At 43.7% G+C, this 26446-nt stretch overlaps 1 protein-coding gene across 19 annotated transcripts in view; it reads right to left on the bottom strand.

Moving 5' to 3' along the window:
• Window positions 1-26446, bottom strand: part of NFASC (neurofascin) — a 259426-nt gene that overhangs the window by 18773 nt on the left and 214207 nt on the right. For 10 of the 19 annotated variants that reach the window (XR_013274473.1, XM_077481264.1, XM_077481260.1 and 7 more), the window contains 2 exons: window positions 21218-21415; window positions 3745-3861 (listed from right to left, as the gene is read on the bottom strand). The exons of the other annotated variants lie outside the window; for them this stretch is intronic. Coding sequence is in view for 9 of the 10 variants with exons in the window: in XM_077481264.1 (XP_077337390.1) it covers window positions 3745-3861; window positions 21218-21415 (315 nt within the window). In the remaining variant the exon portion in view is untranslated. The remainder of the gene's footprint in view (window positions 1-3744; window positions 3862-21217; window positions 21416-26446) is intronic. 19 annotated transcript variants of the gene reach the window in all.

Raw genomic sequence — 26446 nt, 5'->3', positions numbered from 1 at the left:
GTGTCTACAAGTGATGGTATATATACTGGAATGTTTTTTCCAAGTGATCAGTGACTTATATATCCGGACTGTGATAGTGCGGCAGGAAGTCTGACACTAACCGACAGTGTTGTGGACACTGACTAACTGACACTGTCATCTCCACTGACACTAATACTGTGCTCACTGCTAAAAATATGCACTGCCACTGTACTAATGAAGTTGGGTAGGAAGGGATTAAAATCTGGCACAATCAAACAGTTATCTGTGTGCCTAGCAAGTGTTATTGTGTTAACTTTGTGCTGTTTTAGCTAAGGGATGTAACAGTTTTCATTCCCTGCTTTGCAGGGAGACAAAAACCTCCACATCACTGCTGTCAGTAGAGAGATCTGTGTTGTTCACCAACACAGATCTCTCTCTGATCTTCGGCTCCAATGATCGGTGGGTTCCAGCCATGAGTTATTGGCCAGGACCCATTGATGGGCATCTAAGAGAGCCAGGGAGAACACAACCAGATGGATGGAGAAAAAACAATCAGGTATATTTATGTGATTCTGTGCAGCCGGTCCGCACTGTAGCAGTAAGACTACAGTGCATGGTCAGAAAGCAGTTATCAGGTGCTTTTTTTGGAAAAGAAAATGATGATAAACCTCCCCAAGGGGACACAGACAGCAATAAAGCTTGTCAAATGTTCCAACCTTTCCCTGCTTTATGATAAGAATAAAAATTGTTGAATTTCTACTTTAAATTTAATATGAGTAGCATTATTTTCCACAATCTTTCAGTCAATTATTATGTCAGTGAGGGCATCATTTTCTGTATTAAGACTGACCTATGAAAAGATTTCTTCTTTAAGCTAGCCTAATTTCTAATTTAATTCATGGCATGGCATCCTAGAAGGGAGCAGGGAACTTCTACTATTTTGGTATGGAATGGGACTTGCAATGCACTTTACATAAAGTAGAATTTCTAAAGTAGAAGACATAAACCACAGTATTTCCTTTATTCATATGCAAAAATTGAGCGGCGTGCTGATGTCACCACTGTTCCCCGTCTGTACCGGAAGCGACGGGCAGCTAGAGAGAGCCGACCGGCTCAAACACATGATATACGCTTTTGTATGTACAACAATAATGTAAGTGCATGATTGACACATTTGTTTGAACGTTTTTTATGGAATTATGCTATGGGATCCCTTTTGTTTTTATCTGATTTAATGAGCACCTATCAATATGGCCGTGAGGAATAATTAGAATGGGAGTGTTTATGCTGGTTCAAGTGGAACATCGGGACATATTGTGCATAACCCTGTACAGAAGCCCAGGTTGGGGGATAAACCACGTGCATATTAGATCTCCTTAAAAAGAGATCTAGCCAGCTGGTAAGCGGCAGTAATTTCATTGGTGGAGGACTTTCCCTTGGTGTACCCTGGCACTTCTCTGAGGGTGTTGTGTGCGGTGTCACTTTTGAGGACTGAAGTTTTACCCCTGCAATTTTTGAGAACTATTTTTTATTTATTCACATTTTATTATTTAAAAAAATCTTTTTTTATTTTTTCACTGTTAGTGTATTAATTCACAATTATATTTGTGTGATTAAGATTGTCATTTTAATTAATTTAATTTTTTGGTTGCACGTTAAGATCAATATTTTGCAGTTACACGTTATAATATATATATTTACTTAAAGCGGAGGTCCACCCTAAAATGGACCTTCCGCTCATCGGATTCCTCCCCCCCTCCGGCGCCACGATTGGCACCTTTCAGGGGGGAGGGGGGTGCAGTTACCTGGATAATCCAGGTAACTGCACCCACTTCCGGGCTAGCTCTCTGCGGAAAGGGGCGTACATTACGCCCCTTTCCGCAAGTGCCCGCCTCCTTCCGCAAGTGCCCCGCTGCCTGCTGGGAAACACACAGATCCCAGAGGCAGCGGGGACCGTCCTCATTGCGCAGCGCGGCTCGCGCATGCGCAGTAGGGAACCGGGAAATGAAGCCGAAAGGCTCCATTTCCTTATTCCCATACCCAAGATGGCGGCGGCAGCACTCGAGTGTCGATCTAGAGATCGGCTTCGGGTGCCGACATCGCGGGCGCGCTGGACAGGTAAGTGTCACTATTTTAAAAGTCAGCAGCTGCAGTATTTGTAGCTGCTGACTTTAAAAAAAAAAAAAAACACGGAGTCCCGGCAGACTCCCGCTTTAAGGGTATATAGTTTTTTATATTTTTTTTAAAATTCAGCGCAGCTTTGGTTTATAGATTTGGATTGTATTGTGTGTATCTCACATTGAGTTGCAGCAGGATTTTTTCTTTTTTATCATTTTTTTATTTATTCACTTCATTCATTTTTCATTCATTTTTCAATTCCTATCACTATCACAATATATTATAAGGATTATTAGACAGTGCTGTTTTCCACACGATTTTGCAAAAATAAAATATAAATTAAAGGCCTTATAGGGAATGGGAGCCTGTATTTTAGGCTGCATCACTGTATTATGGCATGTGCAAAACCTTCTATCTATTTTACATAATTTTATCATATGAACCTGATCCACTATATATACCATATTTGATATTTTTATATAGATATAGACGTGCACAATACACATATGCATAAACCTGGCATCTAGACATATTGACCACTTGTTTTATACAATTCTTTGTATAGTGTTCCAAAACCTTCTACTACAGGTAACTGATCCCATACAATCTCTCTAAGTGGAAAACCATTAAAAACATCATTGTAGCAGACGTCTGCATTGCAGTCTGTACACCACAAGTGTGCACAATGTTTATCATTTATTTAATCTATGCTCAAAACATTAGAAGACACTTCCATTTTTAAAGTCACTTCAGCACTAGTGCATCCATGTGGCTCTGTCTGTCAGTAGTAAACAATATGGAAGCTGTTGGCATGAAGCATGACAAATGAACACACACGCAAAGCAAATTCAGCGCAATGCATATCAGCCAAAAACTCTTTGATATATGAGGTGACAAGACCTTTTTTAACTGTAAGAAAACATAATGAATGGGCAAAATGCCATGCCAAACACATTCATTTACCATAAGCAACTGGCCACCTTATATATACTGTATATATAATATATCAAACTCACAGTCATATATAGGAACTTCCACCCCAGAGAAAGGTGAAAACATCCTTCTGCGCTTTTAGATAAGTAATGTGTTGTTGGTCTCGAATATTTTTTTAAAGATAGTTTTGCAAATTTGGAGCTGTGGTATTTTCAAATCATGTTAACACACCAAAAAAAAAGATATATGCTCTTGTAAGTTGGTATAGTTTTTTTACTCTCAAAAACATATGATGAAAGTTCCTATAGATTTCTATGTGAAGACATAGCACTTAACCTGATATTATAAGCTGATTAAATGCAAAATAGACACTCCAGGAGCAGGAAACTTAAGGTCAGATTTATAAAGTAATAAAGCTGACATTCACCACACATTCATTGCAGGTAAATCTTCTTGGTTTCAAACTTCAATGATTGATCCACCGCCAATAATGTTTGTTGAACGTCACATTAACCGCCTTATAACTATGCTTATTAGAGCAAGCAAAGTTGGGTAAGTACATAGGATTTTTGATATTGCAAAGCAATTGCTGACCTGTTCTTCTGGGAATGTGCTCCTGAAGTGCCTTTTTGTGCTTTGCTCAGTCATGGGTGCAGCAGTAGGTGATTGTATGTAGTAGCTAAAAAAATCCATTATGGCTACACACAATACACATGCTGAAGTGATGCTTACTATCAATATACTCAACCATAAACTCAGAGCCAGGCCCCAAGTTATGCATCCAGGTGATGTTTGCCCAGTGGCTGTTGGGCAAAGCTGTGATGTTCCAAATAGGTTGTCCTGATGTCGCTAGGAAAGTGATTTAAAACAGGTTAGGATGAACAGAATCTTGATTAGGGCAACATCCTAGCAAGCTGGGTGTCTCGTTTTTCAAAGTATACCAACTCTATAGTTTATATTTATGTTGTTATCAAAGGGAATAGATGAATTAAAAACATTATTCTTCTCTGCAAGGGTCCATTCACACCACAGTTTTAAAACACACTGCAGTGTTTTCTTGTCTTTTTACTTCTATTGTTATTACTTAGTGCTCCAGCACTTTGTGATGCATTCAGCATGCCAGATCGCACGGTGTAAAAATGCCAGCTATTTTTTTGTTAGTGCAAACCAACGCAATGCATTGGTGTGAACTTAAACTATAGGGATGCTTGGGACTGCATTGGGCAATGGAGCCAAACACAACCTAACACTGCTGGTGTGAATGGGCCCTAATTGCTGTTAAGTTGCTATCTTACAATATGATCAATATTGTAAATATCTTATAATATATATGTTCGTCTTTAAATTAATACTACTTTCTTTCAACAGATATGCCTTGTTTAATGTCTGCTTCATAATGTGATAAACACAATATAGTATAGTGCTTTATGTACAAAAATACTGTGCTCTTGTAATCAAACAATCAAATAATCAACTAATTTAAGGTGGTAAGTATCCAGTGAAAAAAATTGGATTTTTATAACAGCTTACCTGTAAAATCCTTTTAGTTAAAATACATCAGGGGACACAGAGCCATAGTAATTACTATGTGCATGGGCGTCCCCAGAACTTTTTTCAGGGAGGGGCATCATTTTAAGGTCACCCATGCTCTGACCCTTTTCGACACTGTCATTATCACGGTCATAGACTGCAGACATAGTACAGGTGATGGTCAGAGACAGCAGACATGGCCCAAGAGACTGTTAGAGACTGCGGACATGGCCCAAGGGACTGATAGAGACTGCGGACATGGCCCAAGGGACTGTCAGACTGCGAACATGGCCCAAGGGACTGTCAGAGATGGCATACATGGCCCAAGAGACTGTCAGTGACTGCATACATGGCTCAAGAGACTGTAAGAGACTGCGGACATGGCACAAGAGATGACCAGAGACTGCATATATAGCGCAAGAGACTGTCAGAAACTGCATACATGGCTCAAGAGACTGCGGACATGGCACAAGAGACTGTCAGAAACTGCATACATGTGGGGGGTGATAGAGAGAGAGAGGGGGGTGACAGAAAGAGACAGAGGGGGTGACAGAGAGAGACGGGGTGACAGAGGGGGGGTGAAAAAGACAGAGAGGTGAGAGAGAGAGAGGGGGTGACAGAAAGGGGTTATAGGGGTAATCACTCCTGATCCGATCCCTGATTCCAGGGGGGGCACTTGCCCCCCCTTGCCCCTACCTGCGGACGCCCATGACTATGTGGGTTATAGGCCACCTTAAGGTGATGGACACTGGCACACCCTAAGACAGGAAGTCCACTCGCTATATAACCCTCCCACTACTGGGAGTACTTCAGTTTTTGTAGCAAAGCAATACATGTGTATAACAGAAAAAGGGGAGGGACCTATGTGTCCTGTGATGTACTTAAAAAAAAAAGGATTTTACAGGTGTGCTGTTATAAAAATCCTATTTTCTTAATCGTATATCATGGAACACAGAGCCATAGTAATTACTATGTGGGATGTCCCAGAGCAATGCCAACTGAAGGGAAGGAGACACAACAAAAAGTAGGGCACCATGAGATCAGAGGACTTGTAATGCTGATATGGTCATGACTTTTTACATCCACATGATTGAATCTGATAAATGTATGGACTGAAGACCAAGTTGTGGCCTTGCAGATTTGAGCCATGGAGGCTTGGTGATACACTGCCCACGAAGCACTAACAGCCCTTGTGGAGTGTGTTTTTATTTGAAAAGGTAGAATCTTCCTCTTTAAACCAAAAGCTTGAACAATTACTTGTTAAATCCATTTAGAAATAGTAGATTTCGATGCTTCCTGTCCTCTTTTAGGACCTTCAAGCAATACATACAAAACATCAGTTTTTCGAATCTGTCGTGACTTTTCTTCCATAGAACCGGGTTCTGTAAAAAATGAAGGTAGAAGAATATCCTTGTTTAAATGAAAACTTGACACTACCTTCGGTAGGAAGTTAGGATGAGGATGAAAGAAGAAAGAGAAGCCAACTATGATACCCTTCTTACAGAAGATATGGCTACCAGAAAAACTAGTTTCCTTGTCAAAAGGACCAAGGGAATATGTTGTATTGGCTCAAAAGGCTGTTTCTGTAATGCCCCATACACACGGTTGGACATTCTGACCACAAAATCCGTCTGATTTTTTCAGATGGATTTTGGCCAAAACTAGTCTTGCATACACACGGTCGCACAAAGTTGTCAGAAAATCCAATTGTTCGGAACGAAGTGACGTTCATAACGTACGATGGGACTACATAGAGGCCAGTAGCCAATAGCTTTCGTCTCCAATTTTTTTCTGAGCATGTGTGGCACTTTGTGCGTCGGAATTCTCTACACACGATTGGAAAAGGTCCGATCGGATTTTGTTGTCGGAAAATTTTAAATCCAGCTCTCAAACTTTTTCCATCGGAAATTCCGACAGAAAGAGTCAGAGCCCACACACGATCGGATTTTCCAACAACATAATCCCATCTGACTTTTTCCATCGGAATTTCGTAAGGGGCATAATACTGACAGAACTAAATTCAAGTCCAAAGGGTTCAGGGGTGACCTAACCCGAGGATTAAGCCACGTTAACCCCTGAATAAAGCTACAAACCAAAGAATGCGAAGCAAGTGGTCACTGTAATAATACCGTTAAGGCCGAGACCTTGCCTTTGATAGTACTCAAGGCCAACTTAATTTCTAACCCCATTTGCAGAAAGTCAAGGATTCTACCTATGACATATTTCCTGGGGTGCCAACCCCTGGATTCACACCAGGAGACATATGCCTTCCAGACTCTATAATATATGATTATGGAGGCCGGCTTCCTTGCATTAACCAAGGTAGCTATCACTGAACCTGACAGCCCATGCTTCTTCAGAATGTGGGTTTCAATAACCGAACCATTAAATTTAGCGTTTGTAAGGTAGGATGGAATACTGGACCTTGCGAGAGAAGGTCTGGACGTGGTGGTAAGGTCCATGGGTCCCCTACCGCCATCTTTATGATCTCTGCATACCAAGATCTCCTGGGCCACAAGAATCACCAATTTCCCTTCCTGCTTGATCCTGCGAAGTCGAGGAAGCAGCAGAATAGGAGGGAAAGCATAAATCAGTGAAAACTGATTCCACTGGAATACCAAGGGATCTATTCCGCAAGCTAGCGGATCTTTTGTTCTTGACACAAAGTTGTCAATCTTTTTATTGAACCTGGATGCAAACAGATCTACGTCCGGAATCCTCCATCTTTGACATGTTGTCAGGAGGATATCGGGGTGAAGAGACCATTATCCTGGGAACAACTGCTGGCGACTCAAGTAGTCCGCCTGCCAATTGTCTATTCCTGGAATGAAGACTGCTGATAGGCAAGGTACATTGTTTCTGCCCAAGTTAGGATATGATTCACCTCTCTCTGGGCCGCATGACTTCTCCTGCCCCCTTGGTGACTGATATAGGTCACTGCTGTGGTATTGTCGGAATGGATCCTGACAGGAAAATTCCGTAACCTGGACGTCCAGGCCCTCAGGGCCAAGCAAGCTGCCCGAATCTCTAGAATATTGATGGGCAATTCTAATCTGGACCAAAACCCTTGGACAGTCGCCTCTTCCAGGGCTTCTCCCAACCCGAAAGGCTGGCATCTGTTGTTACCACCTTCTAGGTAACTAGCAGGAAGGATTTTCTCTTCTGCAGATTCTTGGTTATCAACCACCAACTGAGGCTCTGGCGCACCTTTGGAGACAAACACATTGGGAAATCTACAGCTTGGACCTTCTTGTTCCAACCTGATAGCATACTGTTTTGCAGCAGTCTCGAATGAAATTGAGCTCAAATGAAGCTACAATCTTTCCCAACAAGCTCATGCAAAGTCTAATAGAAGGATTCTTCTTTGCCTTGACTACCTGAATCAGCTCCCTTATGGCCCTGATCTTTGCCTGGGATAAGAATACCCTCTTCTTGGTTGTATCTATGATCAGACCCAAGTATTTCAATCTCCTTGATGGTTTTAAGGAAGAACCATACTTTGGTCTAAGCGGGCTACCGATTGGTCTATCAAGATCAGATCATCTAGGTAAGCTAAAATCGTTATACCTCGAGCCCTTAATCTGGCTAGAAGAGGGGCCAGAACCTTTGTAAATACTTGAGAAGCAGTAGCTAGTCCAAAAGGCAGAGCTACAAACTGAAAATTAAGATTTTCTATCTTGAAATTTAGATATTTCTGGTGAGCGGGAAAAATAGGCACATGGAGGTATGCATCCTTGATGTCGATTGACGCCAGAAGTTCTCCCCCTGGTAGGATGGAGACTACCTAATAGGATTGACTCCATGCGAAAAGAGCAGATATTCAAAAATCAGTTTAGATCTTTGAGATCTAGAATGGGTCTGACATCTCCATTTGGTTTTGGCACCATGAAAAGGTTTGAATAAAACCCCAATCCCTGCTCTTCCATGGGGGCCACCGATATCAACTTTTGAGAGAAAAAGGAGAGATTTATTTTTCTCTGGATCCCTGGGAACGTTTGATCTGAGAAAACAAGGAGACAGGGACTCTTGGAACTCTAGTTTGTACCCTAGAGTTATTGAGGAAGCCACCCATTTGTCTTGACACTCTTCCTGCCAGACCCTTGAGAACGGCAGAAGTCTTCCCCCCACTCGAGTGAGCGGGGTGCCCCTTCATAAGGAGGCATTAGTATTTTGTTTTGCAGGTTTCCTTCCCCAGGACTTCTTTTGTCCCTGTGGTTGACACTGAGGTTTACCTCTTGAGTTTGACGGTGGAGGCCATCGTGACTGCCTGGAGGCTGATGCTCCTGGCACTGGAGAAAAGGCTTGTTAAAATGAAATACACTTACTCCTTTTCCTAACTGGCCAAAGAGTACTTTTTCCATTAGAAATTCTTTGAATTTAAATATCCAGATCAACCCCCAAACAGCCGTTCACCACGAAAAGTAAAACTTGCCAGGAGATTTTTGCATGGCACTTTGGCTGACCAATTTTTTATCCATAGTATTCTACGCATATGCACCAACCCAAGCGTAAGGCGTGCGGCCTGGAGGATAGAATCTCTCATAGCGTCGATTGCAAAACATAAAACCCCTGGTAGCTCAGCCAAATCTTGGGCCTGGTGATCAGGAATAACCTTGAGCACCTGTTTAAACTGGTCTCTCAAGGATTCACATACACCAATTGCTGTCAACGCCAGCTGAGTTACTGAACCTGCCAGAGAAAAAGTATTCTTTAATAGGAATTCCAACGTCTTATCCATTGGATCCCTAAACATTTGATCATTGTTTACCGAACAAGTCAAACTTTTATTCACATAGGATATAGCAGCATCAATTGCTGGTATCTCCCATTTTTTATTAAACTTTTCCTCCATAGGATAAAGTGTTGGAAACTTTTTAGGAGGATAAAAATGCTTATCTGGTTGATCCCACTGAGAATACATAAGCTATTCCAGCAATGAATGGATAGGAAAAGCATGCTTAGCTCGGGGAGGCTTTAGCGAACCCAAACAAGAACAAGAAGTAGGTTTATCAACCAACTCAGTTAAGGGTAGCAAAAATGTGGAGCGGCCCAATTCAGTAAGAGATTGTACCATCAATCTTTCAGATTATTAACATCGATCCTTCCGCATTTGACCACTCAGAAGAGGAGTCACTAGCCTCTTCCCAGTCCCTCGAGAAAAATACATCATCTCCCGTCCCCGGTTCCTCAGTTTGAGGGTCCTGGGTAACGGAAGGGTACCTATCATGCTTAGTCCCACTCTGGGAATGCGATTAAAGCCGCTAACCTCTGCTCCAATCCTAATACGTTGAGGAAAAAACCTCCTCAGTAACATGGACAGGGGTTGCAGTGTTGGAAACAGTTGCAACACCTGACGGCCCTGATGGCTCACTCTGATCAGCCACTTCAGATCTCTCAGGGGAGGATGCCATTGTAGAGATGAGTTTAGGCTTTTTTGAGCTTGAAGGAGTCCCTCTTGAGCCCTTTTTTGGGGTGTTTCTACCTTCAATTCTGATCATAGCTCAATGCACAAATGCAGAGGTACAGAGGTACTACCAGAATAAATTGCATCCACTGCTTGAGCAAATAATCCAGAAACTGCTACTGCTATTAATGCTCAGCCTGATGCTTTTAGTATATGTGCCAAGGGAATGCCTGTGTCACCAAACCTCTTACATGCCCCTTTTTGCTCTTACATAGTTACATAGTTAGTCAGGTTGAAAAAAGACACAAGTCCATCCAGTTCAACCTTAAACTTGTGTCCCTCCGACAGCTGCAGCCAGCAAAAATTGAGCTTTTAAAACATACTCCCGCTCTGGACGTTGCTGCACACCAACGCCGCTCTAAGCCCCGCCCGCTCTGTCACATCGCACCCCCTCTCTTTGCAAAAGAGTGCCTCGGGATCGGCATGTGACAGCGTGCATGTGTGGGGGAGGATGGCAAGGAGGAGACCTAGTAACAAACCGCCGTGCAGGGGCGGTGAAAAACCGAGCGGCATTGCCGACTGTTCTGGCTTACCCCTATCCTGGGAGAGGGGGAGAGCTTTGTCCAGACGGGGGGTGTTTTTTGGAAAGGAAATCCCCCCCCAATCTTACCGGAGGCTGCTAGCCAGAGGGAATCTGCAGCTTCTGCTGACACAGTGTGATTTTTGAGGAAAGCATGACAAGATACATGCCCTATACAGCCCCCAGTGGTGACTTTTAGGCATGACAACATATACAATTCATAAGAAACCAACAGACCCAATCTTCACTCCTCACAGTGGGCTCCATTTAAAAACCTTCAGGAACTGGGGCCCCTTTTTATTGGGGGATCCACACTCCTGGACCCCTAAAAGACCCCACCAGAAAAACTTTACGGCTGAAAAAACCAAAGCACTGGATCCCAGGGTCCAGCTCTCTAAAAAGAGAAGCTTTACCGGCTAAACCTCGTTTCTTCCACCACAAGGCCCCGGTGCCATTCAATTTGGCCTAAAAAGCCACTTTGAATGGATCCGGCTGCATAGCTGGCCCCAGCAGGATTGCTCCAGTGGAGCCCAGCACAGCACATCTTTACTCGTGACCAACACCTAAGCCACTGGCGAAAAAACTGAGGTACTCCCAGTAGTGGGAGGCGTTATATAGGGAGTGGACTTTCTGTCTTAGGATGTGCCAGTGTCCATCACCTGAAGGTGGCCTATAACCTATATATATATATATTTTTTTTTAGGGGTTGGCGGTAAAAGCATCCAGTCGCTTACAACTGGGATTTACCCGGTGGTGATCAGGTCTCCACCTGGTTGCTGGGGACCGCATGCTCATTATGGGCTTCTGGCTGTGCTCTATTACCTTTATGGTAACAACTAGCAGGCCTGGGCTGTGATATTTAGTGTTATCTTGAACTATAGGGTTATTGACCATGCTGTGGTTGCATTAAAATGTTATGATTACTAGTGTAGCTCACTGTATATTGGCTTTCCCCCTTGGGCCCCCCTACTTACGTGAGGATAGTCCTGAACTTTGGTAGTCATAGTAATCTTAGTTGAATTAATACAAAAGAAAAGAAAAACACCACGCTAATTCAATAATAAATACAAAAAATTGTGAAACTGCAATATTCCTGTGAAAAACACAGCCAAGCTGCTGACACACAAACAAACCAAGTTCAGATTACCATATATACATAAGTGCAGCGCTTAAAGGTACCTATATCCATAAGTGAAAATATGCATTGAAAAAAACAAAACAAACAAATGATATTGGTGAAAAAGTCCACTAGAATCAAAAAATAAGTGTAACCAGTCTCAAAATTAATCTCTATGGCCGCGTACACACGGGCGGACTGTTCGCTCAACTTTGTCCGCTGAACAGTGTTTCAGCGGACAGTCCGCCCGTGTGTGGGCTTTCAGCGGACAGTTTCAGCGGACAGTTTGACGGACAAAGTCTTTCGGAAATTCCGAAAAACTGTCCGCTGAAACTTGGTTTGAGCGAACAGTCCGCCCGTGTGTAGGCTACTTTCGAAATGAGCAAACTGTTCCCGCTCGGAGGGAAGTCTGCTCATTTCGAGCGCGTGTGAAGGTAGGCGGGGCCCGCGACGGAGACATCGTGGGCTCCGCCGCCTGGAATGGACTTAAAGGGGAACCCCAACGCCGAAAAAAATCGGCGTGGGGGTCCCCCCCCCAAGTCCACAACAGACCCTCGTCCGAGCACGCTACCCGGCCGGCCAGGAAAGGGGGGGCGAGCGAGCGCGCCCCCCCCCTGAGCCGTACCAGGCCGCGTGCCCTCAACATGGGGGGTGCCTTGGGGAAGGGGGGGCCGCGCGGCCCCCCCACCCCAAAGCACCTTGTCCCCATGTTGATGAGGACAAGGGCCTCTTCCCGACAACCCTGGCCGTTGGTTGTCGGGGTCTGCGGGCGGGGGGCTTATCGGAATCCGGGAGCCCCCTTTAATAAGGGGGCCCCCGGATACCGGCCCCCCACCCTATGTGAATGAGTATGGGGTACAATGTACCCCTACCCATTCACCTGTGAAATAAAGTACAAAAAAAACACAACACAGGGAAAAAATATTTTAGTGCACAGCTCCGGGGGTCTTCCGTCTTCGGGGGTCTTCTCCGGACTCCTCCGCTATCTTCTTGTAGCTCTTTTGCTAGCGGAGGAGTCCGGCTTTCTTCCTCCCCGCCGCCGGCCTCTTCTTCCGACTTCGGGGGTCTTGTCCCCCTCTTCGGTTCTTCTGCCGGGCCACCGCGCCTTCTTATAGCTCTTTTGCAGGCGGTGGCCCGGTCTTCTGTCGCCGCCGCCTTCCGTTCTTCTGTCGCCGCCTACTGTTCTTCTGCCGGGCCACCGCGCCTTCTTATAGCTCTTTTAGAGGCGGTGGCCCGGTCTTCTGTCGCCGCCGCCGCCGCCTTCCCTTCTTCTCCTTCTTCTTCTCCTGGAGATGTTGACTCGACGATCTCTCCGGCCACAATGCCAGGGACGCGCTCCGCTGCCACTTATATAGTGACAATGGGGCGGTGTCACATGGTATATGTCACATGGGTTGGTCACATGGGTTGATGTCACATGGGGACTATGACATCGTAAGGGGGCGGGGTCACCATGTGACCAACCCATGTGACATATACCATGTGACACCGCCCCATTGTCACTATATAAGTGGCAGCGGAGCGCGTCCCTGGCATTGTGGCCGGAGAGATCGTCGAGTCAACATCTCCAGGAGAAGAAGGAGAAGAATGGAAGGCGGCGGCGGCGACAGAAGACCGGGCCACCGCCTCTAAAAGAGCTATAAGAAGGCGCGGTGGCCCGGCAGAAGAACAGTAGGCGGCGACAGAAGAACGGAAGGCGGCGGCGACAGAAGACCGGGCCACCGCCTGCAAAAGAGCTATAAGAAGGCGCGGTGGCCCGGCAGAAGAACCGAAGAGGGGGACAAGACCCCCGAAGTCGGAAGAAGAGGCCGGCGGCGGGGAGGAAGAAAGCCGGACTCCTCCGCTAGCAAAAGAGCTACAAGAAGATAGCGGAGGAGTCCGGAGAAGACCCCCGAAGACGGAAGACCCCCGGAGCTGTGCACTAAAATATTTTTTCCCTGTGTTGTGTTTTTTTTTGTACTTTATTTCACAGGTGAATGGGTAGGGGTACATTGTACCCCATACTCATTCACATAGGGTGGGGGGCCGGTATCCGGGGGCCCCCTTATTAAAGGGGGCTCCCGGATTCCGATAAGCCCCCCGCCCGCAGACCCCGACAACCAACGGCCAGGGTTGTCGGGAAGAGGCCCTTGTCCTCATCAACATGGGGACAAGGTGCTTTGGGGTGGGGGGGCCGCGCGGCCCCCCCTTCCCCAAGGCACCCCCCATGTTGAGGGCACGTGGCCTGGTACGGCTCAGGGGGGGGGCGCGCTCGCTCGCCCCCCCTTTCCTGGCCGGCCGGGTAGCGTGCTCGGACGAGGGTCTGTTGTGGACTTGGGGGGGGGAACCCCACGCCGATTTTTTTCGGCGTTGGGGTTCCCCTTTAAGTCCATTCCAGGCGGCGGTGCCCGCGACGTCTCCTTCGCGGGCCCCGCCTACCTGTACACGCGCTCGAAATGGGCGGACTTGCCTCCGCCTTACGTGGGCGAGTCCGTTCATTTCAAAAGTTGAGCGAACTGTTTGGCAAACAGTTCGCTGAAACAGTCCGCTCAAAAAAGTGCCGTGTGTGGCCATGTCCGTCCATGCTAATTTTGAGCGGACTGTTTGCCGAAACTGTTTGACGGACAAAGTTGGGCGAACAGTCCGCCCGTGTGTACGCGGCCTATGGATCTCAAAGTGGTACTTTTGGGACTTTTTGAAGTTGTCAGATGGTATTCGTGGCAGAATAGTTCGCAACCTTCTCAGACCTTCTCAACCTTGCAATTACTTTGTTTTTATGTATCACGTGATTTTTATAGACTATTAGTTCTGTTTTATTTAGAATTTTTTCAATAAACCATCATTGGTTGTATTTCACCATGCGAGGCGTTTTTTATGCTTTGTCCCCCCTATGGTGAATCCTTACGAGAATTCTGGTACCAAGTCCTTCAACGATCCACGGTTCAGAAACTTTATTCACCTTTTCCACCTGGAGATCGCAAGGAATCCTGAGGGGAAAACACCATTCGGCTAGTGTATTGGGGTGCGTGGCTGGAGCCCCCCCATAAGCTCGTATGACACACTACTATACGGTGGATGTGTCCAACCCATCTGGTAAGAGTACCTAACTTTCTTTAATCTGTTTAAAATCTACTTGCAAGAGGCTCTGAGGTCTGAGATGGTTGCGAACTATTCTGCCACGAATACCATCTGACAACTTCAAAAAGTCCCAGAAGTAATACTTTGAGATCCATAGAGATTCATTTTGGGACTGGTTACACTTATTTTTTGATTCTAGTGGACTTTTTCACCAATATCATTTTTTTTTATTTTTTTTTTTCAAATCATATTTTCACTTATGGATATAGGTATCTTTAAGCGCTGCACTTATGTATATATGGTAATCTTAGTTGAATAACTATACTATTTTGCTTGAGCCAATGTCTTTTTTCCTAAGGCTGCATTCACACCTGAGCGTAGCTTTTTCAAGCATTTTTTGCGGCGTTTTTTACCGCGATTTGCGACGTTTTTACCGCGATTGCGGCGTTTTTTACCGCGATTCGCGGCGTTTTTTGCCGCGTTTGGTCGTGAATTTGTGCAGGGCAAAAGGTCACCACTGTTAAGCATTGAGCAGATACAGCGTCAAAACGCCCATAGAAACGCTCGTTGTCGCGCTAAACGCTCGAATCGAGCGTTTCCATTAGTTTCTATGGGAATGAAAACGCCCAAATCAGCCCGATTCACGCGACAAAAAAGGGTCCGGAACTTGTTTGAGCTTCAGGCGTAGGGCTTCAGGCGACTTGGAGTGGAGATGTGAACCATCTCCATTGAGAATAATGTATTTTTTCCCCTTCAGCGTTTTGTAGCTTCAGGCGTAGGGCTACAAAACGCTCAGGTGTGAATGGGGTCTTACTGTTATGCCTTTACATAATTGTTTACATATATTATGTATCCTGTCCCCCCTCCCCCCGAAAGGTACCAATTGTGACACCGGAGGGGGGAGGAATCCGATGAGTGGAAGTTCCAACTTAGAGTGGAGCTCTGCTTTAACTGTTACCTCTGGAAGGGGAGGAAAGCGAGTCACTCTTTAGTAAACTTAAACCCCATACACACTATCGGATTTTCTGCTGATTTTTTCCTTCAGATTTACCAAAACCATATAATATGAGGTCAAACCTTAGGAGTTTCAATTTGTATGCAATCAGGCAGGCCCTTGCACTACATGGTTTTGGTAAATCTGAAGACAAAAATCAGCAGAAAATCTGATAGTGTGTATGGGGCTTTACTCTAATGCTACGTACACACGAGCAGACTTTTCGATGACCTTGGTCCAGCGGACTGGAATCCATCTGACAATTTGATTGTGTGTGGGCTCCAGTGGACTTTTTCTTCCCAAAAGTCTGGCGGACCTAGAAATAAAACTTGCTTCAAATCTTTCTGATGGACATGAGTCCAGTGGAAAAATCCGGTCATCTGTGTGCTAGTCCAACGGACTAAAACCAACGCTAGGGCATCTATTGGCTACTGGCTATGAACTTCCTTATTATACGTCATCACTCTCGAATTCGTCAGACTTTTGGAGTGATCGTGTGTCGCCAAGTCCTTTCCTATGAAAGTCCGGCGGACCTTAGCTGCAAAGTCTGTCAGAATGTCCGCCGGACCAAGTCCGTTGAAAAGTCCGATCGTGTATACGCAGCATTACTAGAAATGCGGGAGGAATGGGACATGTAGTAAATAAAAGACTACCACAAAGCTGTAATTCTCACCCAATGAAAATCATGGTTCCCCCCTTCCACTATCACATTGTGGGCAGAACTAGAATGTTCCCAAATATCGGGAGACAACCTATACAACTTTATGCTAGCTAGTCGCTTCACTACAATCTTACATTTCTCGCTTTCACCTACTATCAGAGCTGCACTGGCAACATGGCAAGAAATCACAGATTTACAATTAGATGACACAACTAGTACAAATCTCCCTCTTCCCATTCTTAGTCTCTCCAATATCATACCACAATATTACAACTTGGCCATCTAAGGGCCTAGTGACAGTAGAAGATCTTCTTAATAGGCCCAGCCATGAAAATGTTCTGATCCTACTAATCGAAATATACAATCCCCAATCTATTACAACTATCTTCAGATCCAACACTTCCTACAAAACAACAAACAACATTTTATAAGATATCCAACACCGAAATGAAAGGTATATCTCTATTTTATACTAAGTTCAGTCAAAAAGACACCTTCATTAAAACCACTCCCTTTAAGAAATGGGAGAGAGATTTTCGGACAATTTACCAAACCTTTGCTTGGCAAAAAGCTCTATCTACCACTTATTCAGTAACCAGAAGCACTAACTTATGGGAACTAATCCAGAAACTAGCCTTGAAGTTAGAGGCGTAACTAGAACCCCCTGGGCCCTGATGCAAGAAACCATAAAGGGCCCCCTGACCCTCGGACAGGGCTCTTTTCTCCGAGCCTGGTGGTGGAACAACAGGGCCGGTCACAAGTGGGGGGCTGCATATAAAAGAACCGATTTCTCCATTCCCCCCACTTCTCCTACTCTCCCTCCCACAGGCATTCAGCGACTGCAGGAGGAAAATGGAGAGATGGGTTCCTCTATGTCTGGGTTTCTCAATCTTTTTCCAGCCAGGGCACCCTTGAAGTATACCCCTTGGTGGATGGGGCTACACTGAAACCACCCTGCAACTGTGTGCATTGCATGTAGTTGCAGCATAGTGATGATGCATTCAAGGGGTTAAAACAGGCAGTCAGTAGGCAACATATTGCCTCTTTACCAGCTGTCAAGTGCCTCTAAAAAGCAATCTGAGGTTCTGATTGTACACATATAGGGGGTCAGGATTAAAAGTGCATACATAAGATGTGCACACATTACTGTAAACACACATATATACTGTGTATATATATATATATATATATATATATATATATATATATATATACAGTGGTGTGAAAAAGTGTTTGCCCCCTTCCTAATTTCCTGTTCCTTTGCATGTTTGTCACACTTTAAGTGTTTCGGAACATCAAACCAATTTAAACAATAGTCAAGGACAACACAAGTAAACACAAAATGCAATTTGTAAATGAAGGTGTTTATTATTAAAGGTGAAAAAAAATCCAAACCATCATGGCCCTGTGTGAAAAAGTGATTGCCCCCTAAACCTAATAACTGGTTGGGCCACCCTTAGCAGCAACAACTGCAACCAAGCGTTTGCGATAACGTGCAATGAGGCTTTTACAGCGTCCTGGAGGAATTTTGGCCCACTCATCTTTGCAGAATTGTCCTAATTCAGTTACATTAGAGGGTTTTCGAGCATGAACGGCCTTTTTAAGGTCATACCACAACATCTCAATAGGATTCAGGTCAGGACTTTGGCTAGGCCACTCCAAAGTCTTCATTTTGTTTTTCTTCAGCCATTCGGTGGTGGACTTGCTGGTGTGTTTAGGATCATTGTCCTGCTGCAGAACCCAAGTTCGTTTCAGCTTGAGTACACGAACAGATGGTCGGACATTCTCCTTCAGGATCTCTTGGTAGACAGCAGAATTCATAGTTCCTTTTATCACGGCAAGTCTTCCAGGTCCTGAAGCAGCAAAACAGCCCCAGACCATCACACTACCACCACCATATTTTACTGTTGGTATAATGTTCTTTTTATGAAATGCAGTGTTCCTTCTACGCCAGATATACTTGGACACACACCTTCCAAAGAGTTCCACTTTTGTCTCATCGGTCCACAGAATGTTGTCCCAAAAGTCTTGGGGATCATCAAGATGTGTTGTGGAGAAATTGAGACGAGCTTTGATGTTCTTTTTGCTCAGCAGTGGTTTTCTCCTTGGAACTCTGCCATGCAGGCCATTTTTGCCCAGTCTTTTCCTGATGGTGGAGGCATGAACGCTGACCTTAACTGAGGCAAGTGAGGCCTGCAGTTCCTTGGACGTTGTTGTGGGGTCTTTTGTGACCTCTTGGATGAGTCGTCGCTGCGCTCTTGGGGTAATTTTGGGCGGCCGGCCACTCCTGGGAAGGTTCACCACTGTTCCATGTCTTCGCCATTTGTGGATAATGGCTCTCACTGTGGTTCGCTGGATTCCCAAAGCTTTGGAAATGGCTTTATAACCCTTTCCAGACTGATAGATCTCAATTACTTTCTTTCTCAATTGTTCCTGAATTTCTTTGGGTCTTGGCATGATGTGTAGCTTTTAAGGATCTTCTGGTGGACCTTACTGTGTCAAGCAGCTCCTATTTAAGTGATGCCTTGATTGTGAACAGGTGTGGCAATAATCAGGCCTGGGTGTGGCTAGAGAAATTGAACTCAGGTGTGGACAACCACAGTTATAGTATGTTTTAACAAGGGGGGCAATCACTTTTTCACACAGGGCCATGATGGTTTGGATTTTTTTTCACCTTTAATAATAAACACCTTCATTTACAAATTGCATTTTGTGTTTACTTGTGTTGTCCTTGACTATTGTTTAAATTGGTTTGATGTTCCGAAACACTTAAGTGTGACAAACATGCAAAGGAACAGGAAATGAGGAAGGGGGCAAACACTTTTTCACACCACTGTATATATATATATATATATATATATATATATATATAAATGTACCTATGCACACACACATATAAACCAGTGGCGGCTAGTGCTCACATTTTTTAGGGGGAGGGGGGGCGCAAGCAAACTGAAAAATTCAAAAAAAAAAAAGACATCAATTGCAGCCACTGTGCCCATCAATTGCAGCCACCGTGCCCATCAAATGCTGCCACTGTGCCCATCAAACGTTGCCACTGTGCCCATCAAAAGCTACCACAGTGCCATCAAATGCCACCACTGTGCCCATTAAATGCTGCCACTGCCACCAAATGTCACCACTGTGTCGTCAAATGCCGCCACTCTGCCCATCAAACTCTGTCACTGTGCCATCAAATGCTGAAAGTGTGCCCATCTTTTGTGTTCTGAGAAGGAATTGTTTTGTTTGCACAGTTTGCTGGAGCACATATTTTGGATGAAGAAGATTTGATGATGAAGGACTGGACTTTTTAAAGACATTTATTTGTGGTTATATAATTTATTTAAGTATAGAGGACATGCTGGATGAACTTTAAATTCACTTTATAGTTTTTCACTAGATATTTACCACATTAAATAAGTTGATTATTTATCAGATTTCTTTTTCACATTTACATGGATTACAAGAGCACAGTATTTATGCACATAAGAGGTGCACAGCATTTTATTGTATTTATCACACAATATCTGTTATCCACTTAGATAGGGGGGTATATTGTTCACAGAGCTAGCAGCCTCCAAGGAGTAGGAATACCACAGTAATTGCATAAGCACAGCATCTTGGTCATTTTCCACCATGCTTAGTAATGTAAATGAGAGGTATTTTCAGTAAGTCATTATTTCAAAAGTTTAAAATGGCAGATGATCTCTGCTAATACTGTGTTATTTTAGAGAACCTTAACAATAACCTGAAAGGTTTTTCTGTAAGAGGGTGTCTAGACAAAGAAGCATGGAGAAGTGCCTGACTTTTACATTGCAGTTTACAGTATTTAGAGAATTTATTGTAAGCTCCTTGAGGGCAGGGACTGATGTGAATGTACAATGTATATGTAAAAGCAATGCGTAAATTGACGGCGCTATAAAAAGTACCTGAAATAAATAAAAAATAAATTTACCTCCTGATAATTTTATGTATGGTTCTCTTACAGGCCATATAAACAGAAATTGGTAAAAGCCAGTAAAAAACCTGTTCCTGTCATGGATCTTCTAGAGCACCAGTAAACGAGCCCCCCCCCCCCCCCGAACCATACTAGGCCGCATGCACTCGACATGGGGGGTGGGTGCTTTGGTGCAGGGGTGCCCTGCGCCCCCCCACCTCAAGCTCCATGTTGGTGAGGGCAAGGGCCCCCCGCCCCAAAGCACCGACTCCCCCATGTTGAGCATATGCAGCCTGGTACGGCTCAGTCAGGAGGGGGGCGCTTGCTCATCCCCACCTCCTTTCCTGACCTACTGGGCTGTGTGCTCGGATAAGGGTCTGGTATGGATTTTGGGGGGGACCCCACGCCATTTTTTTGGCGTGTGGGTTCCCCTTGAAATCCATACGAGACTGAAGGGCCTGGTATGCTCTCGGAGGGGGAACCCATGACGTTTTTTTTTTACATTGTGCGTGGAGTTCCCCCTAAAGAATGATACCAGACAGTGCCTGGTATTGTTGGGGATCAAAGTAGGATCCCTCTTCATTGAAGACAGATGCATGTCGGACTTCAAGTCATGGGCAAAGTCAGATCCACAGTCGTATGACTGTTCTGTCGTACCAGTGTGAAAGGGGCCTTAGTAAAACTCAACTTTACCAAGTGAACATGCATTGCTCTTTTAGTAAACCAACTCCATTATCTGTTAAACACAAGTTTAAATGGTGTATCTGCCCCTTTACACAAACCACTTTATAATAAAATAACCAGACAAATCTAATTCTTGGTTCAATTTAGGATATTACAATCTAAATGATCTGTAATAAAGAAACATTGCACAGCTATGTGTGGCATGTTTGTTATAAAAGCAATCCTTTCAGGTGGTTAGTACCTATTTCGTGGATGCTAGCCACTGTTGTTTGCCTTATTTCAGTAGCAGTAATGAAGGTAGTTGTAGAGAGTGTGGTTGTGCTAGTCGTAGTAGTAACAGTCGTAGTAGTAACAGTGGTGGTAGTACCAGGAGTGGTCAGGGGAACAGTTGGAATTTCTGTAGGTGCCTCCGTGGGAGATACTGGAGACGTAGGGGCAACTAAGAATGAGACAAGAAAGCAGAAGAGAAAGATGCAAGCCTTATCCAAAAGGTATAAAGCATACATTGTGACATTAGGTCCAAAGATCAATTCATGAATGTAAATCTGACACACATGCACTGTGTCTTTTAAGCAGGATTCAAATATATTTGTTGCAATGTGTTTACTTTAGCTGAAATGAAGCTAATACATGTATTACATGCATTGGGCCATGACAACATGTCCATTATAAAGTCAGAACAAAGCATCACTCTTTATATTGTAAATGAATCACTGTAATAGAAAGGTAGAATAGTTTCCTTGTAATACATGGATGCAGTTATAAATTTATGAAGACCATACCTCTTCAACAGAATCCACAAAATATTTAAGAAGCTGGTGATTCAACCCACCATTATCTATTTAATACAATGTCACTTTTGTAAGGAAAATGCACTTTAAATAAAATTGCAGTTCACGATTTCACATTTTCAGTGCAACTGCATAATAATACAAGGGGTAGGTAGAGGAATAGGTGGAGAGGGCACGTTAAGCTGAATCTTATTAATTATTGGCCACTCTAGTACAAACCATTTACATCATCTTCCTCTTTGTGTTTATTATGCAGGAGACCTTGAAGATGCCACCACTGTGCCAGTGTTATACTAGCCTCAAAGAAATGTTTCTGTTTTGAACAGGTACACTTTTTTATATCTTATAACATGCAGGCCTACGGAAGAAATGCATTTATCTTTTTTTAAATGCAGTTATCCTTCAAATTCTGGAGTAAACCAGGCGACAGAGTCACAAAGAGTAAGCCTCATGTGTGGATACAACTAAGACATACAAGAATCATTAAAGACCTAGGTAAAAAATACAGTTAGGAAAAACATAGAGCAAAAGTGATCATCTATCAAACTATAGAGAGCAAGCATACAGAAACTGTATGGCATTAAACAAAAAATAAAAATCAGGAATCAAACAAAAAAAGGGCATGACCAATCAATCTCATTTAATTACTTTTATGACAACTTACCCAAAAATTATATATTATATGTCTCTGCACAGCTTTATTTTGTGAACTATACAATTTGGCGATATCTCCAGTCTGGTCAACCTTTAAACCAAATTTAAAACTGTGTACTCAGTAAGGTTATGTATAGATTTTCTACTGAAATGTAAAAGATAGTTCTAATTTAGTAAAAATGTAATACAGGCAGTCCCCGAGTTACACACATCTGACTTACATACGACTCATATTTACAAGTGGAGGGAGACAACAGGAAGTGAGAAGAAATCTACCCCTAGGAAGGGCAATTCACTCCTGTAATGATGCTTACACACGATCGGAAATTCGGCCAGCAAAAGACAGATGAGAGCTTTTGGTCAGAAAATGCGATCGTGTGTATGCTCCATCAGACTAATTTCGGCCAGCAAAAGATTGAGAGCATGTTCTCAATTTTTCGGTCAGAAAAACCTGCAATTCCGACGGGCAAAAACTCACGTATGCTCAGATTCAACTACGAGACGGAAGCTATTGGCTACTGGCTATTGAACTTCCTTTTTCTAGTCCTGTTGTACGTGTTGTATGTCATTGGGTTCTTGACGGTTGGAATTTGGTGTGACCGTGTGTATGCAAGACAGCTTGAGCGAAATCCCATTGGAATTTCGTTGGGAGAACCATCAGAGCTTTTTCCAACCAAAATTCCGATTGTGTGTATGTGGTATGTGGAGTTTTGTATGGGAAAAGGATGTCTCCACTCAAGCATTATAACCAATCCTTATTTTCCACAACCCAGAATTTTCTAAATCCAATTGTCCCAGGGACAGAAAGTGAGATGAAGTCTTCTGAACAGGGGCACAGACAGCAAAACAAATGTTATAGGTGTGTTAACCCTTTCCTATGCTATGGCTGAAGTTATGCTTTAAAAATTTACCTGTTCCAACTTACATATGAATTCAGCTTAAGAACAAACCTACAGAACCTTGTTTGTAACCCAGGGACTTCCTGTATAGTGATCTTGTACCAGTTTTAGAAAGTATGAGATACAGTTGGTCCTTATACTATATGTAATTCTTACACCCCATTTGCCTGCACAGAGTTCATTCTTACATAAAATTATTTCACAATAGTGGTTAAATCCCAGCCAGAGTTTATTTTTTTCTTATTTAGATAATGTAAGGGAGGGTTAGAACCACTGTCAGTTTTTCTTGTTGTCTATGCCCTGTCTAGGGAGAATGTTCTTCACTTCCTGTTGCAAATTGCATATTAAATATATATATATATATATATACATATATACATATATGAAACCTGGCTGAACTTTCAATTTAATGCTGAACATTAGGAATATATAAAGTACTATTTAAAAGGGGTGTGGCGGAATTATTGGGCACACCTAGCCTAGCTCGAGAGCCTGCACAACTGCCCCTACAGTAAGTGCTTGCAATGGGGGCAGACAGACACAGATGAGGAGGAGTCAAGATTACAAGTGGGGAATCTCAGAGTAGGCTCAGGGCTGCTCTGTGCAATACCACTGCACAGACAGGTGAGTACAACATGTTTATTAATTAAGTTCTAAAAAATTGTCTTTACAAACACTTTAACACAGGGGTGCTCAAACTTTTGAAGAGTGAGGGCCACTTAAATGATCTAGTAACCAGTTGTGGGCCACAATAAACGATGGGGTTTTACCACCCCCAAACCGCAAATGTAAATGAGCCCTTGCTGTTCCCTATAAGGCTGCTTTCACATTGATGTGCTGTGGTTTACCTGCACCATAGGTGCAGCACAGTGCACCTACGCCTTTCCTGCTGGTTAGCTGCCCTGAGCCATAGACTTCTGTTATATCTTGTGCACATTCAGAAAGCACACCAAAGAGGGAGGGGCCAGGATGGTACAAGAGGCAGTCTATCTGCCTAGGAGGAAGCATACACCATTCCAAAACCAGCCGCTGTAATATTTCATGCCATACACAGAGTGGTGAACTGACGCACCTGGTACATGTGAGTACCCAATTGGGGGATTGTTCTTATTTGTTTAATAAAATGTTTAAAGCGATATCACACTATCAAGGCTTTTTATTTCCCATTATTCCTGAGATACTGCGGAAGCCCAGGATCCTGTTATAATTTTAGAACCCAGGGGATGGTTCACAAGCGTGTATTGACTGAACGTAATTGCTAAGTCACACTCTCCAAGGTGAGCATTTAATACCTAGGCAGTCACTGGAATAAGAGCACTAATGCATTATCTGCAACACCTGTCAATCATCCTTAGACGCATGGATTTATAAGCATGTCAGCAGTGCTGTTACTGGATACCACGCATATGCACTTTTTTCAACAGGACTGTCACAGTATTGTTTTATAAGAAGACTTGTTTTTGCAAAATAGCACTTTTTGCTATTTAAAGTTGGACTAGTGTTGTTCCTTATATACTACCACCTTATATACCACCGGACACTTATATCTGTGTTACACAGCACTTGGATGCACATGAGCACGTTATTATGAATCTTTTAATTGACATATTTATTGTTTTTATTTTGTTCATACCACATCTATGTCACATATGTCACTTACGTCACATTAACACTACACGTGTTTGTTTTAATCTTCAGCGCGCATTTATTGTGTAATATTCTAAAGCGCAGCGTATAATTTACTATTTTTTGTCTGTACAAGCTCATGAGTGTAATGCTTCCTTAAGGAAAAGGCCCGATTATATTGTTGGAAAATCCGATAGCGTGTGGGCTCTATCAGACTTTTTCCTTTAGAGATTCCGACAGAAAAAATTTGAGAGCAGGATCTCAAATTTTCAGACAAAAAAAAATCCAAACGGACTTTGTCCGATCGTTTGTAGAGAATTCCGATCAAAGTGCCACGTATGCTCAGATCAAATTACGAGACCAAAGCTATTGGTTAGTAGCCTCAACGTAGTCCCGTCATAATGAACGAACGTCATCACGTTCCGAACGATCAGATTTTCCAACAACTTTGCCCAACCATGTGTTCAAAATCTGTCAGAGGTTTTCCGACGGATTTTGTGGTCGGAATGTCTGACCGTGTGTACGGGGGCTTACACTTGCAGCTGGTTAGTGATATCTACAGTATTAGGCTTTGGGTTGATTGAGGCTCTCAGGAATTGTATTACTTTCACATTGATGTGCTGTGGTTTACCTGCACCATAGCTGCAGCACAGTGCACCTACGCCTTTACTGCTGGTTAGCTGCAGTGAGCCATAGACTTCTGTTACATCTTGTGTACATTCAGAAAGCACACCAAACCCACAGGATATAATAGAAGTCAATGGCTCAGTGCAGCTAATCCATGGGAAAGCCACAGATGCGCTGCGTTACACCTGCAGATTAGTGTGAAAACAGCCTAGAAACCCTTTTTTTATAAGTGCTAATATATGCCCACTGCAAAAGTGCCATGTATGTGATACACAGACCTTTTTCTCTTTCATCTTCTACTGGCATTGCTCTCTAGGCTGCTAGAAAGGCTGAGCTCTCTTTATAAATTACAACCGTCCAGGCTGGATTGTAAAATGAATGCTCAGCACTAGTGATGGACGAACTTCCGACGGGACGTTTCGCGAAAGCGAAATGCGAACGGACCCAAACGTTCGCGAAACCGAACGTTCGCCGCGGGCCCCATTGACTTCAATGGGAGGCGAACTTTGCAAACCTTCATGTCGAATTTGCGGCCACGTGGTAATTATTAGGGGGTAAAACGTAGTCCCACCATCTGGACAATGACATAATACATGTATGAGGTGAATTTGGGATCGATAACTACAAGCATTTTTATTTTATTTGGGAAATTGTTCTAACAATTCAGGACTATGGAGCTAATGAAGGCAATGGAGGAGAGGGAAGGTCAGGGACCAGGGTAGGCAAAGAAGAGGGTGCAGGAGATGATCACCAGCAGCGTGACATACCGGAATGACACATGCACCGTGATAGAGGCATCTGACAGCAGCACCGTAATACAGAGCACTGACAGCAGCACCGTGACATACAGCGCTGACAGCAGCACCGTGACAT

Source organism: Lithobates pipiens, unplaced genomic scaffold (genome assembly GCF_037356315.1).
Source record: "Lithobates pipiens isolate NorthernLeopardFrog02 unplaced genomic scaffold, aLitPip1_a1.2 Scaffold_16, whole genome shotgun sequence".
Lineage (NCBI taxonomy): Eukaryota > Metazoa > Chordata > Amphibia > Anura > Ranidae > Lithobates > Lithobates pipiens.
This window is presented reverse-complemented; position numbering and strand designations above follow the sequence as displayed.